At 39.9% G+C, this 15412-nt stretch overlaps 1 protein-coding gene across 2 annotated transcripts; it reads left to right on the forward strand.

Annotated features, from left to right (window-relative positions):
* The first annotated feature begins 1592 nt into the window (after positions 1-1592).
* On the forward strand, positions 1593-14978 carry prmt7 (protein arginine methyltransferase 7). 2 transcript variants are annotated; one of them, XM_035641290.2, is made up of 17 exons: positions 1593-1860; positions 2231-2267; positions 3442-3591; positions 4277-4385; positions 4545-4657; positions 4872-5101; positions 5182-5362; positions 5443-5570; positions 6597-6741; positions 6834-6917; positions 7013-7060; positions 7148-7237; positions 8112-8273; positions 9338-9412; positions 10419-10579; positions 12265-12361; positions 14355-14978. In XM_035641290.2, the coding sequence occupies exons 1-17, from the start codon at positions 1766-1768 to the stop codon at positions 14511-14513; spliced, it is 2064 nt and encodes a 687-aa protein (XP_035497183.1). In that variant the 5' UTR covers positions 1593-1765; the 3' UTR covers positions 14514-14978. The 2 variants fall into 2 exon arrangements, with proteins under 2 accessions (XP_035497183.1, XP_035497184.1); XM_035641291.2 differs by having other exon boundaries at positions 1841-1965.
* Positions 14979-15412: the final 434 nt, after the last annotated feature.

The raw sequence follows: 15412 nt of genomic DNA on the forward strand, positions 1-15412 counted from the left end.
ATTTGAAATAAGGCTGCATTGTGTATATTGCATTTACAATTGAATATTGTCCACTGAAGTGCAGGTTAAGTCTTTGAAAATGAAAAGTAAAATGGAGTTTTCATTTAAATATTCATATTGTTATCAAATTGCATAATCATTTTAATATAGTCACAGAATGAGCATTCAAGGATGTGAAAATGAAAACTGAAAATTGGATTATTGCATTTTCATTCAAATTTTTACTCAAAAGACACAAATTATAATGCTATTGTGGAATTACATTTTCATTTGAAGTAAGTCCCCTATAGGCTTCCAAACTCAACCTTAACATAGCTTTAACTCATTTGAAAGCTTAACTCTTAGCCTCATACACTCAAGCTGGAAATTCTTCTAATTGTTGTATGTCGTCAACCTGGCCCTTACTCAGAATGTTTATCAGAATTCTCAGAATTTTTATCTGAGTTAGTGCTTAGCACAGATAAAGTCATTATAGTGGGTGATTTCAACATTCACATATATGAAGTCAACAACAGTCTTAGTTCTGCCTTTACTTCACCAATAGATTAATTTGTTTCATTTAACATGTATACAGCAGCTTCATTGAGTATCACACTAGACGCCCCTCTGAAAAAGAAGAAAGGATAGCTCCATGGTACAATGCACAAACTTGTGCTTTAAAACAGACAATACAATGGTTAGAAAGGAAGTGGCATTCCACTAATCTAGATGATTCTCACCTATACTTGAAAAATAGTTTGATTTCAGTTTGGAAGCCAGAACCACATATTATTCCACACTAATATAAAATAAAAACAACCCCAGGATCCTCCCCCTCATCTCTAAAAACCTTGACAAATGTGTTGCTAACCAGTTATGTGACTATTTACACAGGAATAGTTTGCTTAAAGACCTTTAGTCAGGGTTTACAAAACATCATATTACAGAAACAGCACTGCTTAAAGTTACCAACGACTGTTCTTTGCTAATGTTAATTAGAATGCTTTTGTGGAATTACATTTTCATTTTCACATTTATATTATCATTATATTAAGGCCTCTATAGGCTTCCATAGTAGAGGTTGACCAATACATTTGATTGGAAAATTGTTGCTACCCCTTTTCCCGGCCTGTGATTCGAGGAATATGAGTATAACTGTAAGTGTGGGGTTGTTGATTCATTTTAACTAACATATTCTTCTGGCTGTGACCAGTTTTCAGTCATATAGAAAAAAAAATCCGTGTGAGGATCAGTTATCAAAAAATTCACTGACAAAGATTTTGAGTGAAGTGACCATATATTTAATAATCCACATTTTATCGTTCTGTTGGTAAAGATATAACTGTATAACTCTACTGTGCTTAAATTAATGCATGCATTTTTTTTTATTAATGTTTATTTTCAGCCAGGTATGGTGCTAACTATTGAGATATACATGTTATGGATTACTGTTACTACAATCTGCAGCTCTCCACTTACAGTAAGTTTGGTGCTACTGTCCACTGCGCTGCACCTTCACATGACAGGCAATATGACCTCTGTGTCAAACTCTCTTAACAAACTGTGCGCGTCCCCGCGATGGGCACGCGGTCCTCGACATAACACCGGTCACGTGACCCAAAGAGTGTGTGACGTCGGTGTGGAAAAATGGCAGCCTCCGTCGGGGCAACGCTTCAGCTGTGAATCCGGTGTACTTTTTAAACTTGTGCGGCATTATTTCGGCAGGAGAACAGCGTTCATTTAATCGTGCACAGCTTCGTGGAGTGTAAGAGCTGTGGCGGCGAAGATGAAGACCTTCTGTGGGAGAGCCAACCCGACCACCGGGGCCTTGGACTGGGTGGAGGAGAGCGAGGAGTACGACTACCACCAGGAGATAGCGAGGTGACTCTGGAACTGAATACAGGGACGTGCTGCCGCTCACAATGGAGCAGTTTACGGAGCACCGACGTTCATATGCATCCTGTGAAAACATGAGGAATAATGCATGTTTGTATAATATTTATTCCAAATCTGTTCTTAAAATGCCAAATATCACTACTTCACCAAACACACGCACACACACACACACACGCACACGCACGCACGCACGCACACACACACACACACACACACACTCACTCACTCACTCACTCACTCACTCACTCACTCACTCACAGACAGACAGACAGACAGACAGACAGACAATGTGCAACACAAAACAACTACAACATCATTCACCCCACATTCTGAGATCAGTGTGTTTATCTTCTAGGTCCTGTTACGCTGACATGCTACATGATCACGACAGGGTAAGTGTTGGTGAATAAGAAAAACAATACTTTTGCTATTGGGAGGTAAAGTCGGTCATCCACCAACCTGAAAGTCGACGGTTCGATCCCAGCTTTCCCCCAGTCCACATGCTGATGTGTCCTTAGGCAAGACACTTTACCCTAAATTGTCTCTGACGGCTCTTCTGGCAGTGTATGAATGTGTATAAATATGACAGAAGCTACACGGTTAACGGCAGCGCTGTATGAATGTTTGTGAATGGGTGAATGTGACTTGTGCTGTAAAGCGCTTTGAGTGGTCAAGAGGACTAGAAGAGTACTTAATAACTCCAGTCCATTAACCATTTGACTGTTATTGGTTGCACAGTGTCTTTGGTTTGGGTGCTTGTGGAATGTATACATACATACAAACATACATACATGTATTCTCATAGAGGTATTCATAGACATTTGAACTTCCTTCTAAGTAAGGCTCTTATCAAGGTCCTGATTTATATAGTACTCCTCTTTTATTATTCAGTTCTCGATTACATTTTTCTTTTAAAGCAGAACAGACTCTTAAAGCTTCTCTCCCATCATGACACAACACTTTTTGGCTTTTTCCAAACCATCCGTGGGCCCGGTTTGTTAGTTTCTGATCAAAATCTATTGGGATTTGATGTTTGAATCTTGTTCAGATTTAAGACTTGTTATCTTTTAAAACATCTTTTATCAAACCTGCACTGACTATTCTTCTAAGAGTTGTTTTTCTTTTCTTTTCTGTTTTTTTTCTATGGTTGTCTCAAGCTTTATTATCAACTCCTATTTTTTCTCTGATTAATTGCAAAAGCTACCATACAAGTTATCTAAGCTCTCTTGCTCTCTAAGGCATAAGTCATTGATCCATTTTAGAATAACTTATTGTTGTGAGCGAGAAGGTAAGCAGTTGACCAGTTAACTTCTACTGCCCATTACCACACTTCCTATTACAATGAACAAATAACATGGGGATGTTTGGTATATTTATATGTTTTGGTGTTTATTATCAAAATATTTAGTAATTATTTTTCTTTGTTGTGGCTAATTGATTGCACTCTTGTATTTCAGCTGTAGACAAAACTATGCCGATTGAACTCCACATCCTGTTTGTGAAATATGAACAAGCAGTTCACCACAGAGTCTTCCCCTAACACAGCTTACGTCCGTTCCCTTTCAGAATGAGAAGTACTACCTGGGGATCCGGGCGGCTGTGGCCAGGGTAAAGGCTCGTGGTGAGAAGGTAATTATCCTGGACATCGGGACAGGGACTGGCCTACTGTCCATGATGGCCCTCACTGCTGGTGCTGACTTCTGCTATGCTGTGGAGGTACACATACTCTTCCTATTTTTGCTTTATTGGAAACTGTACTGTACTTTGGTAGGGCATACAGCTTTTCCCTCATTTTCACGTCTGCACGCCAGCGACAGCCATGGCTGGAGGGATAATCTCAGGAATGCCGGCAGGGAATTAAAAAAAAAAATTGGTAGAAATTAGACTCAACGATGAAATGATTTGACTTTGGTTGCAAAACGTCAACATCATTGTGACCTCACAAAACACTTTTACATCAAGAATCTACATTCTAACTATTACAAAATACAACACAAATGCCATGTAGGATAAAATGACAAAGTGATGGTATTCAATATCCAAAAGGTAAAATGTCAACTTCACCTGATGTTCTGCCAAAACACAGTATATAACTCAGGAACGGAAGGGAAGACTGTGACCATATTTCACATTTGGTGATGCGTTCACTGGGGTTCGAAGATTAACTGTTTTGGTGGACAAAGGTCACTGACCTCACAAAACATGTTTTGGTCATAACTCAAGAATAAATGTTCTGATTATGACAAATAAAATAAAAAATGGGAAGTGATGACGTTTTTAATACCAAAAGGTCAAATGTCAACTTCGCCTGATGTTTTGCAAAAACACGGAAGAAGAGATTATGACCATATTTCCTGCAGCTTGACTTGAGGTGTCGTCTCTGTTTCCTTTGTGGCTGCAGGTTTTTAAGCCCATGGCTGAAGCAGCCCAGTGCATCGTAGAGAAGAACGGCTTCTCTGACAGGATCAAGATTATTAACAAACACTCCACTGATGTCACTGTGGGGCCAGGTCAGAGAGGAACACGCCACATAACACACACACACACACACACACACACACACACACAAACACACACAAAGCTGCACTTTATGAATATTGTAATGTTAACGTGTCTATGTATTTGCTACACATTCCCATGAGATGGGTTGTATTTGTGTTTTGTTACAGATGGAGATATGCAGATGAAGGCCAACATCCTGATAACAGAGCTGTTTGATACAGAGCTGATCGGTGAAGGAGCCCTGCCCAGCTATGAACATGCCCATCAAAATCTGGTCCAGGTGTGTGTGTGTGTGTGTGTGTGTGTGTGTGTGTGTGTGTGTGTGTGTGTGTGTGTGTGTGTGTGTGTGTGTGTGTGTGTGTGTGTGTGTGTGTGTGTGTGTGTGTGTGTGTGTGTGTGTGTGTGTGAGCGTGCATGTGCGCGTGCATGTGCGCGTGCATGTGCGTGTGCATGCGTGTGTGCAAATTTTTTGCTCATGTCCCTCCACCCTGCAGGAGGGCTGTGAGGCGGTTCCTCATCGGGCCACTGTCTACGCTCAGCTGGTGGAGTCAGAGCTTCTGTGGAGCTGGGCTCAGCTGCAGCCGGTGGAGGTGGGAGGGGCCCGTCTGGTCCCGCCGCCTGCTGTGGGCCACTGTGCTGGAGCTCATTCAGTGTGTGACATCCAGTTGAGCCAGGTTTCCCCAAAAAGCTTCACCCCGCTGGGTCCTCTCTGCGCCATGTTCAGGTATAAAAGTGAGAAAGATAACAAAAAAAACAAAAAAAATCTTGCTTCCCCTCCTGTACACCCCATCCTTTCCATTTCAGCGTGGATTTCAGTAGGCCGGTGAGCAGTGCCTTCCAGTCCCATTCCTCCCAGTTTGTGGCTCAGTCTAGTGGTCAGGCCCAGGTGGTCCTGTCCTGGTGGGACCTTGACATGGATCCGAGTGGAAGCATTGTGTGCACCATGGCTCCGAGCTGGAAATACCCACAGCCAAAGATGGCTCCAGTGAGTTACATGTTATACAATGTTATGACTCTGATTCAGGCTCCCCATTGCCCCTTTGTTAATGCTGTGGTGTGTTTTAGTGGCGTGACCACTGGATGCAGAGTGTGTACTTCCTGCCTGTGGAGAGGGGGGTGACGGAAGGAGAGGAGCTCAATCTGACTGTCTGCCATGATGACTACAGTCTGTGGTACAGCCTGCAGTCCCGAAGGTAAAAAAAACTCAGAGACAACGTACTGCGTGTTTCCTGCTCTAGTGTAGAAACCGTGTATGAATCTGTACTTCTTGCACAGCTGAATTGTGTCACAGGGACGCTATGCAAACCCCATGTGTGAAACTCCCTATGTGCTGCTCAGCAGCAGCTCTCAGGAACAAGAGCATCGGTTGTTGAGCAAACAATCTCAACACAAGGTCCATTTGGTGGCCGTCCACCACACTGTCTGCCACAGCAGATGGAGTTGTTTCCAGCTGTAACTGACCTGTAGACTTTTTTGACCACCAAGCTACACCAGTACAGTGTGTGTCAGCACAGTTCCAGTAGCATTACTGCATAAAGTAAAATCACATCAGATATGTCTACAACCAACACAACAGTTACACACACATTGATTGACTTTATTTCTTTTTTTTAAATAAGCCAGAATTTCTGAATTTCCCACACTGAAATTTCCAGGTTATAATCAGTCTTGAGCTAATTAAACTAGCCTGCAAAATATATATTTTTTAATACCGTGGGCACAAATAATTCAGTGTATATGAAACATTGAAAAGTGTAAAAATTATTTTGTTTCGTTATGAAACTGTTGAAGTTCAGAGGACGTCAGCCGAGTAGCCGGTCATTCAGTGCGGTCTACTGATAAAAGAATGTGATCAGATCATACAGGACGGATGTTAATACCAGGTCTGAACAGGGCCATAGAGGCTGCAGTGCTCATTATCATGTTGGATAGAAAGAATAATAATTATTGTGTCTTGCTTTATTCCTGTCTATACATAAATAAATCACACAACTATGGAAAAGCTATTTCTTTTTGGCTCAAGTTGAAATATTTCGAAATTGCAAGATTTTCAACGACAAGAAGCATCAGAGCATTGTATGGAAACCTGAGCAGGATCATTCAGGACAGATTAGTCTGAATGTAAACAAAAGAAACTCATAAAACAGACACATTTGAGCTTCTTCATTTGTACTGGCTGTTGTTCCGATTAAATATCAGTCTCATGTGTATGTTCTCAGCCAGCAGACTACAGACTCACAGACAGAGGCTCTTCACTCTCGGCCGTGTTGCACCTGCCAGGCTCACCTGTTGTGGACTCGGCCTCGTTTCGGTGAACTCAACGACAGACTGCGTACAGAGAGCTATCTCAGTGCACTGCGCAGTGTAGGTCAAGGTGCACCAGAGTCCAGACAGTTTGTTCATGAGTTAGTGGATATGACGGTTCACTTATTACTGGCCTTACTTGTTATCTGCAGGTTCTGAGAGAGGACAGCGTGTGTCTCAGCGTCAGTGATGGAAGTCTGCTTCCTGTGTTTGCTCACAGGCTTGGAGCCAAGAAGGTACTCTGCTTTGAGCATCTGTGCATACATTGTACCTTCTCAACACTCAGACTCTGTTAATGACTTGTCTTTTCATTCACTCGGCTTCAACATAGGTCTTCAGTTTGGAGAACTCCAGAATGTCCAAACAGGTTATCGAGCAGGTAAATCTTTGGGAACTAAGAGATGCTCCTTGACGTCTCACCAGGGGCAGGTTGAGAAGAGCTTATACTTCCAATGTTTCCCTGTAGGTGTTGGAGGCCAACTTGATAAGAGGAGGTGTTGAGCTGCTGGAGATGAGGCCTGACCAGCTGACCAGGAATGACATAGGAGGAGAACAGGTACCTTTGGAACAAGACTTTAGTGATGTGTTGCGCTATGCGTTGCTGTGTCTATGTTGATATAACATTGAGGTGAACTGTTGAAGTGACTTTAAAGCTGTGCCAATCAATACTTTTACAATTCACAATGTGAAACAACACATTTTTGTACCAAAACCACAGGCTGTTACAATCTGCAGAGCCAGATTTTAATGTAATGAGACTGTTATAACGTCTATAATTTACTGAGAACCATATATGGGCAAATCTGTAGAATACAAAAGAGATAAAATTTAAAAGCTGCATTTGTGATTTTTTACATTAAATTACTTTGTTTAAATTGTTGCTCGTTGTGAGAAACCCACTGACAAGTATCACCCAAAAAATGGATGCACGGTAACGACACACGGTATTAACGAGCCCCAGGGCTAATTTATTAAAGACCGTAGTATCAATATGCGCCAACGTTAATGGTTCTGTAAGGGGTACTGAGAAAATAAATTTCCTATTATCTGAGATGTAACGGTCATGTTGAATTTATGAACCCATACATTTTCCCTTTTCCGTAATTAGTTTAATTTTCTCTTTAAAAAAACAAACAATACAAACCAATAAGAATACAGTTAAAATACCAGATGGATGAGCAGTATCAGTAAGACGAGTACTATTTTTAAAATCTTAATGAAACCCATACATACAGTACGCATAATAGGGTAGTGGAAAGAAATACCCCGAGACTCTTTTGCTGTTTTTCTTAGAAATTTGGTTAAAATTGGATCACACTCGGATCTTGCATTTACAGCCTGTGGCCGAATTCAACCCATTTCATTTCATGTTCAATTCAGTAACCCAATCGGACACCACAAAGAGCAAGTGTATGCTTTCTCTCATACAGATCTCAGTTCTGATGGGCGAACCGTACTTCAGCACCAGCCTCCTACCCTGGCACTCCCTGTTCTTCTGGTACTGTCGGACCGCCCTGGCAGGGCTCCTGCAGCCCAATGCCACCATCCTGCCCTGCTCTGCCACACTTCACATGGTTGCTGTGGAGTTTGAGGTAGGACAGGACAAATATTTACATATTCTGTAATTACTTCTAGAACACCTACAAAGAGGACACAAAAGAACATCCACTGTTGTTTTCATCGTAATTTTTTTTCTTCTTCTTCTTACTCCTTTTTTAGGAGATTGAATTCCTTTTTTGACTCTGTGGCAAAATCACTTTTATTAAAGATAACAACTATCATAAGTAAATATCTAATAAAATAATAATATAGTGATATCTTTATGATAAATCACCTTTGAAAACAGCCTTTTACAAAGGAAAAATAAAGACAAGAAGAGTCAATCAAAGCAAAGAACTAGTAGGACACTCTTAGAGCACATACCTCCGCCAAGCCTAACCACCAGCAATCTCGCCATGTTAAAGAAAATGGGAAAAGATTAAAATTTAAAAATGATTCCTGGATCTGCTTGTTTATCCAGATCCGCTTCAAAATTTAATTGGGTCATACCCCACTCCTCCACAAAGTTTCATGGAAATCGGTGTTGTAGTTTTTGAGTAAATCTGCTGACTGACTGACTGACAGCAATGAAAACAACCTCTTTGGCAGACTAACAAATTAAATAATACTGTACAACATCATTTAAAATCAAAGACCATAAGTGATGTTGCACTTATGGTTGCACAGGTTAACTGTTTCAGAGGATCAGGGTCCTGACAGCAGCGACCCTGTCACCCTGTCCTCAGCTTCAACAGGGAATTTCTGTCAAGGATGATCATCAGAAGATCTCAAGCTTCAGGCTGGTGAGGACTAATTTAGAAGCTCAGCCACGTTGCTCAGTACCAAACCATGCAGGGATTTGAAATCAACAGCAATACTTTGACATTTTAACCTGAGACTGGAGAGTGATGTTCTGGTCTAAATGACACCATGGTTTTTAATGGTGTGAACTGTGCTAGAGAGATAAGAGCAGTAAGGAACTGGTCATGATGACTTCAAAGGGCCTGGACTCAGGACTTCTGTTTTGGAGGAGTTAAAGTAGATAAGAATAATCATTATTAAAGGTAATGACTTTTGTTGTTGATGCTGAATGACTTGTTTGTCCCTTGATTGTTAGGATTTGTGGAGGATAAGAGCACCATGTGGAACCTGTGAGGGTTTTGACGTCACACCCATGGATGAAATGGTCCAGGTAATGTTTTACAGTTAGCTCTCAGATTTAAATTCCACTGAGGTGGCCTTCACTGACAGTAACAGTTCAAAGTAGGATGGTATTACATCTGTTGGTTTGATAAGTTCATATGGAAAAAAAATCAGAAGGGAGATGCACATAAGTGCACATTGTATATTAGCTACTATATAATGTATAAATCAATAGAGCCCGACTGATACTGGATTTTTGGGGCCGATGGCAATGCTGACATGAAATTCTGACAGATATATTGGCCGATAGTCTTTCTATTCTATCTCTCTCTCTATCTCTCTTTCTCTCTCTTTGTGTATATATATATATATATATATATATATATATATATATATATATCGTTATCAGCATCAGCCCCAAATTTGTGTGTATATACACCCAAATTGGGGGCTGATGCTGATAACGATATTGTGCAGTAAATTTTTTCCAATATCTACATATCGGCTGATATAATTTTTTTTGTTTGTTTTTTAAATTGGATTGCTCCCTAACTTTAAGTTATCCAACCCTTGTGACAAAAATGTAGCAGATTCTTGATATTTTACAGTTTAAAAAAACTTTTTTGTGATTTACTATAAATAATAGAAAACAGACATTTAAGACATTTAAGACATTAAACACATGTTTTTTCTATGTAAAATATAAATTAAACGTTCTGTAAAATCAAAGTTTTTATATCGGCAACCTGCGAAAGGCTCATATTGGCCGGTATATCGGTCAGGCTCTTTAAATCAATAAAGTATTAATCTATCTATCTGTTATTTATACACCATTTACTATATTTGTCCTGATAGAGTTCACAATGATGCATTTTTTTACACAAAATAAAAAATCTTTAAATTAGTGTTTTGCACAGTTGCTTTATTGTAGAGCTGTGTGCAGTGCTCTTTTCCCTCACTGTTTCTAACTTAATACGGACAAAAATCTGCCAAATTAACAAACAACAATAAAATTACCTCCACTGAAAAATAACTAACCACGTGTGTTCCTCCAGCAATCTCTGGATTTCCATGAGTCCCGCGAGGCAGAGCCCCACCCCCTGTGGGAGTACCCGTGCCGCGCTCTGACTCAGTCCACAGCCACCATGACCTTCGACTTCACGCAGTGTGTCCCTCAGCAGCCAATCAGCAGAAAGGGCTCAGTGCCTCTCATAAGGTACAGTCTTATTCAATCATTATGATGTCACTGGTGGTTTGTGAGCAGATACTGACTAAATGTGGTGGAGTGGGAGTTAACGTCACTGTCACTCTGAAAAGTCTAGCCACAGAGGGTTTCATCTCTCCTCTCAAAGACAGTGAAACACTCTAAGATTATGAATATGACTGTGATACCAGAGAGATGCTAGAGTCAGATATTTACTACTCTCAGCTAAGACATTTTGTTCTAGCCACTTCCAACTTCCTTTCTCAGAAGGTCCTGTGTATGCCCATGACCTGGGTACCTGCCGTTGTAAGATAGATATTATGAAAAATGGAGTAAATTTATATAGTGCTTTTCTAGTCATATTGATCACGCAAAGCGCTTTACAGGAAAGTCACATTCATACACACACATATTCATACAGCGCTGCTATTTACTGCGCATTTTTCTGTCACATTCATACACTGTTGGAAGAGCAGTCAGAGGCAAGTTAAGGTTAAGTGTGTTGCCACAACCCAACAACATGTGCACTGGCAGGTTGGCGGACGAACGACTCTACATCCTGAGCCACAGCCGCCCCTGTACCTGATGAATACACATCAGATACTGCTACTGATTTTGCTCTTTAAACCACTGTTCTGGAAACCTAAGGGGGATTGCATACATGAGAACAGCTAATCTTGGAAATATACATTGGGGCCGAGCGCCGACCAGCAGGAGGCTGGCGAAGGCCCTCTTGTTTAATTACTTCTGCTCTCCCCCACAATGATAGAGGCTTTGTTGTCCATCTCTTAAGATCATGCTTCAAGGTCTGAGTTTAGAAATTTCAGTCCATTCAACTCATATATCTCATCAATATGGGATCTAATTGTAATCCCAAGATATTTCATTCCCTGTATCTTCCAGACAATATGGGTAGAGGCTAGGCTGTGAATGTTAAATGATTGAGAGGGATGGCTTCACTCTTACTCCAGTTTACCTTGTATCCAGAGTGTTTGCTAAACTCATGTATGAGCTTCAACAGGTGTGGGACTGATTCAGCTGGGTGTGATAATATTAATAAAATGTCATTAGCATACAGGCTAGATTTAAAATCCTGCTCAAAAAGTCTGATACAAAATAATGCAATACTAGGTTCTTCTTGAGTTAGAGAGCAACCTATTTGGTTCTAAAATGCTCTGGTTTTTGAACAACTATAAACCTTAATTTCCGGTTGTTTGAGTCTGAACAATAGCAGCTAGCCAATTAGTTCTCTGTTTGGGTGTGGTCCTGCAGACATGGACAGATGGATGCAGCACAATTGGAGCTATGATATTAAAGTCCAGTGTGTAATATTTAGAAGAACTTATCCATAGAAATTTAATATATTGTCCATTACTATACTATATTCATATATGTATAATCACCTGCAAAAAAGGGCCGGTGTTTTTTCGTCAACTTTGCATGAGTTAAATATAGTTACATCAGGTGGACCCGACTTCAGTTTAAGTCGCCATGGTGTGCCACCATGAAGTGTCCCTGTCGGTCGACAGTGCAAGTGGTCTAAACAAGTTTGAGAAGGGTTGGGGTTCGTGGTGATGGCAACTTTACTACCAGATACCGCCAGAAAAATTACAAAAAATTACACTGTGGGGCTTTAATTTTTTTCTTCATATAATCTCAGTGTTCAGTCGTTAATGATGTTGAAATGTCTGTTTCAGGGTTGGTCGTTGCCATGGTGTCGCGTTGTGGATGGAATACCACCTAACTCATGACATCACTAGTAGTGCAGGTCTGATTGGACCAATCAGTGAACAGGTAATTCTTTTCATATTTGTTTTTGGCACAAATTGAGGATCTTTGAGTTTTCCTTCCAGACATTACCTGCAATCACAACACCAACTGTGGGCTTTACAACGGCACGAATGCGCATATGTCGCTTATAGTATGAACGCTTCTGTCTCATCAGAAGGTTGACTAGATATTTCACGAGCTAATTTGAGAGAATTTTAGGTAAATGATGTGAAAATAGTTTGCATGGTGACAATAAACACCTGAAATGTCAAGCCAACAACTCCGTGTGCCTGTGCGCAACATTGCATGGCAACTGCCAAAGATGTGCGCTCCCCTGGCCATTGAGCAAAAGGTACATGAATACAGGTAGTTATATTATAATTCGAATTGCTGATTTCAACAGAATAATGTTAACATAAGTTGAAATATATATGTGTACCTTAATTTTTTTAATTTTTTACATTAATTTAATTCAAATATCAATAATTGCTTCAAAGTGATAAAAAAAAACGACTCATTAGTGGAAAAACTTGGTTTGATTAAGACGAATTTATGAGACTCCTACGACAGGTCTGGCCAACTCGTAAATTCTGTTCGTACTTCAAGTCAAGTCAAAGTTTATTTATATAGCACATTTAAAACAACCTCAGTTGACCAAAGTGCTGTACAGACTCAAAGCAAAATATAAAACAACATATAACAATATGAAAAATAAAAACAATAAAATAGGAGCATAATAAAATGTCAATATGTTAAGCTCAACTTGTATTAAAAGCCAGTGCAAAGACGTGAGTTTTAAGCAGCGATTTTAAGTCATCAATGGACTGAGCATTACAGGTAGACTGTTCCACTAATTGGGAGCGGCCACAGAAAAAGGTCTGTCACCTCGGGTTTTTAGCGTGCACCTAGGAACATCTAAGAGCATCTGGTGTGTCGACCGCATTGCTCTGACTGGAGCATGTTGGTGCAACAACTCGGACATGTATAGTGGTGCCAGACCATGCAAGGATTTAAAAACAAATAAAAAAAGCTCTTCCCAGTCGAAAGGCATGCAGCTCCATTTGAACCAGCTGCAGGCGACGGAGCAAAAATTGGTCGACACCAAAATACAATGAATTACAATAATCCAAACATGATTTTATAAACATATGGATGATCTCTCAAAGTCGTTTGGAGGGAGATAGTACTTGAAAGAAATAGCAAATTATGAGAGAATTGGTGAATGCGTGAAGTTCTCCTCATAAGCAATAGGTGACACAAATTCTCCAGTCAGGTACCATTGTACCACTGCAGACAAGGGGGGTCGCAACAAAATGGCGTGAATAAAAAAGTGCCAATCAGAGCTCAAAGAAAGGGAAGACATGTTTTAATGTAATGGAAGCTTAGTGAAGGGGAGCACACTGTCTGTTTCTTGTATTAATTCAAGGATCAGTCTCTCAATTGGTTCACAGCATGATGATGCTTTCATCTGGCGCCATTTTTCCTCACTCCTGGAGCGGAAGCCAGTGGTTTCTGTGCATCACTATTTATTTGCTGAAACACCAACTTTTCTACCTCTCTCACTTTTTGATATTTCTTTTGAATTTTTCAAAAAAATTCCTGTTTTGGAAACAAAGCAATTTTTTCAGTTTTTTAATGTGCAAATTAATAATGTGCATAAAAACTGCTGGATGGGAATGCAGCCTCTGTCTAATCCATGTGATGTAATGTGTCAAATGCATGTATATTATCTGTTTTTGTATCCGTTTGTTCTTTTCCATCATTGCACCCACTAGTCTTTTGAGTTTACTTCTGATGAGTGATGACTGAGCTACTCTATAACTGTTGTTGAAGGTTCAGTGCCTTTGACAATAGTTGTTGAGGAAGTATTTAATGACTTTAGCTACAGCTTGAAATATGTTTTTTTTATTTCACTTTTTACATAGTAATATAGAATATTATATGATATTTAACAAACAAACTGGTGACTGACGCTGTTGGATTTTCTGATGATCTCTTGTCCGGTCTTCTCCTGCAGGGTGACTGTGAGTGGGTTCGACACAGGAAGCAGGGGGTGTATTTCTTCAGGTCCCCTTGGGAGAGCTCAGGGGATGGCAGAGCTGCGGTGTCTTACAGCTTCACTTTTGAACCCAGTTTAGGAGACATTAAGATGGACTTCAGCATCGAGTCTGGGTGACATGGGACAATGTTGGACTGAAGAAAATTATGTTTTTTACCTTGTTTGCATTTTTGGTGGATGTAACATCTGTGTTTCAGCCAGTATTGTTCCCTAATCCAATATCGGAAAAATGAAAATGTAACCGTTTAACCCCTAAACCAGAATTCACTGTTTTTAGACTGTGGAAGATGACAGCCTTCCACCAAAGCCCTGAACATAATTGATCATATTAATGAGTATAAAAATGATTTACGCAAGTAAATAATTCATGTGAAGTGCTTTTCTTTAAGCAACTAGTAGAGTTTTTACCAACGCTATAATAATTAAACACTTGTGTGAAATTAAACATTTTTGTTTAATTATTGGGTGTTTGTTCCATATCAGGGTCCTTACAGCAAAAGAAATTGGGTGAACTTTGAAAGCTTTGTGAATTACTGTCAATTACCAAAATGTGTTGTTATAGAATAAATTTTTTAGTAGTTGTCTGTTTGGTATATTTACTGTAGTTACATTGACTTCTTTTTGACAGATAAGACTGTCGGGCTCCTAAAATCTAATAATGAACTGTATGTATATAGTGTTTTTTTTCTCATCAACCTCCCAAATCGCTTTACCTTACAGTGCAAGTCACATGCATACAACACATCTATATACTGTACAGCAATTAAGGGTTAAGTGTCTTGCTCAGGGACACAGGAGGATCTTTGTATCCAACCATCAACCTTATGGTTAGTGGACGTCCCTAATAACCTGACATTTTAATTGTTTGTCAACGGGATTATGCAAAAACAACATAACAGATTTCCATTAAACTTGGTGGAAGGATGGAAATCAGGCCAGAAGGAACTTATTTAATGTCGGTGCAGACCCAGAATTTTTTTTGTCACTTTCTTCAACATTGAGATAGGGCCTTTTTT

Source organism: Scophthalmus maximus, chromosome 7 (genome assembly GCF_022379125.1).
Source record: "Scophthalmus maximus strain ysfricsl-2021 chromosome 7, ASM2237912v1, whole genome shotgun sequence".
Taxonomy (NCBI): Eukaryota; Metazoa; Chordata; class Actinopteri; order Pleuronectiformes; family Scophthalmidae; genus Scophthalmus; species Scophthalmus maximus.

Bases quoted from the DNA above. Each gene is read 5' to 3' on its own strand.
- prmt7 (XM_035641290.2), top strand. From the start codon at position 1,766: ATGAAGACCTTCTGTGGGAGAGCCAACCCGACCACCGGGGCCTTGGAC. The intron at 2,268-3,441 runs GTAAGTGTTGGT...GTTCCCTTTCAG, and splicing joins TGCTACATGATCACGACAGG to AATGAGAAGTACTACCTGGG. The intron at 12,362-14,354 runs GTAATTCTTTTC...CTTCTCCTGCAG, and splicing joins TTGGACCAATCAGTGAACAG to GGTGACTGTGAGTGGGTTCG.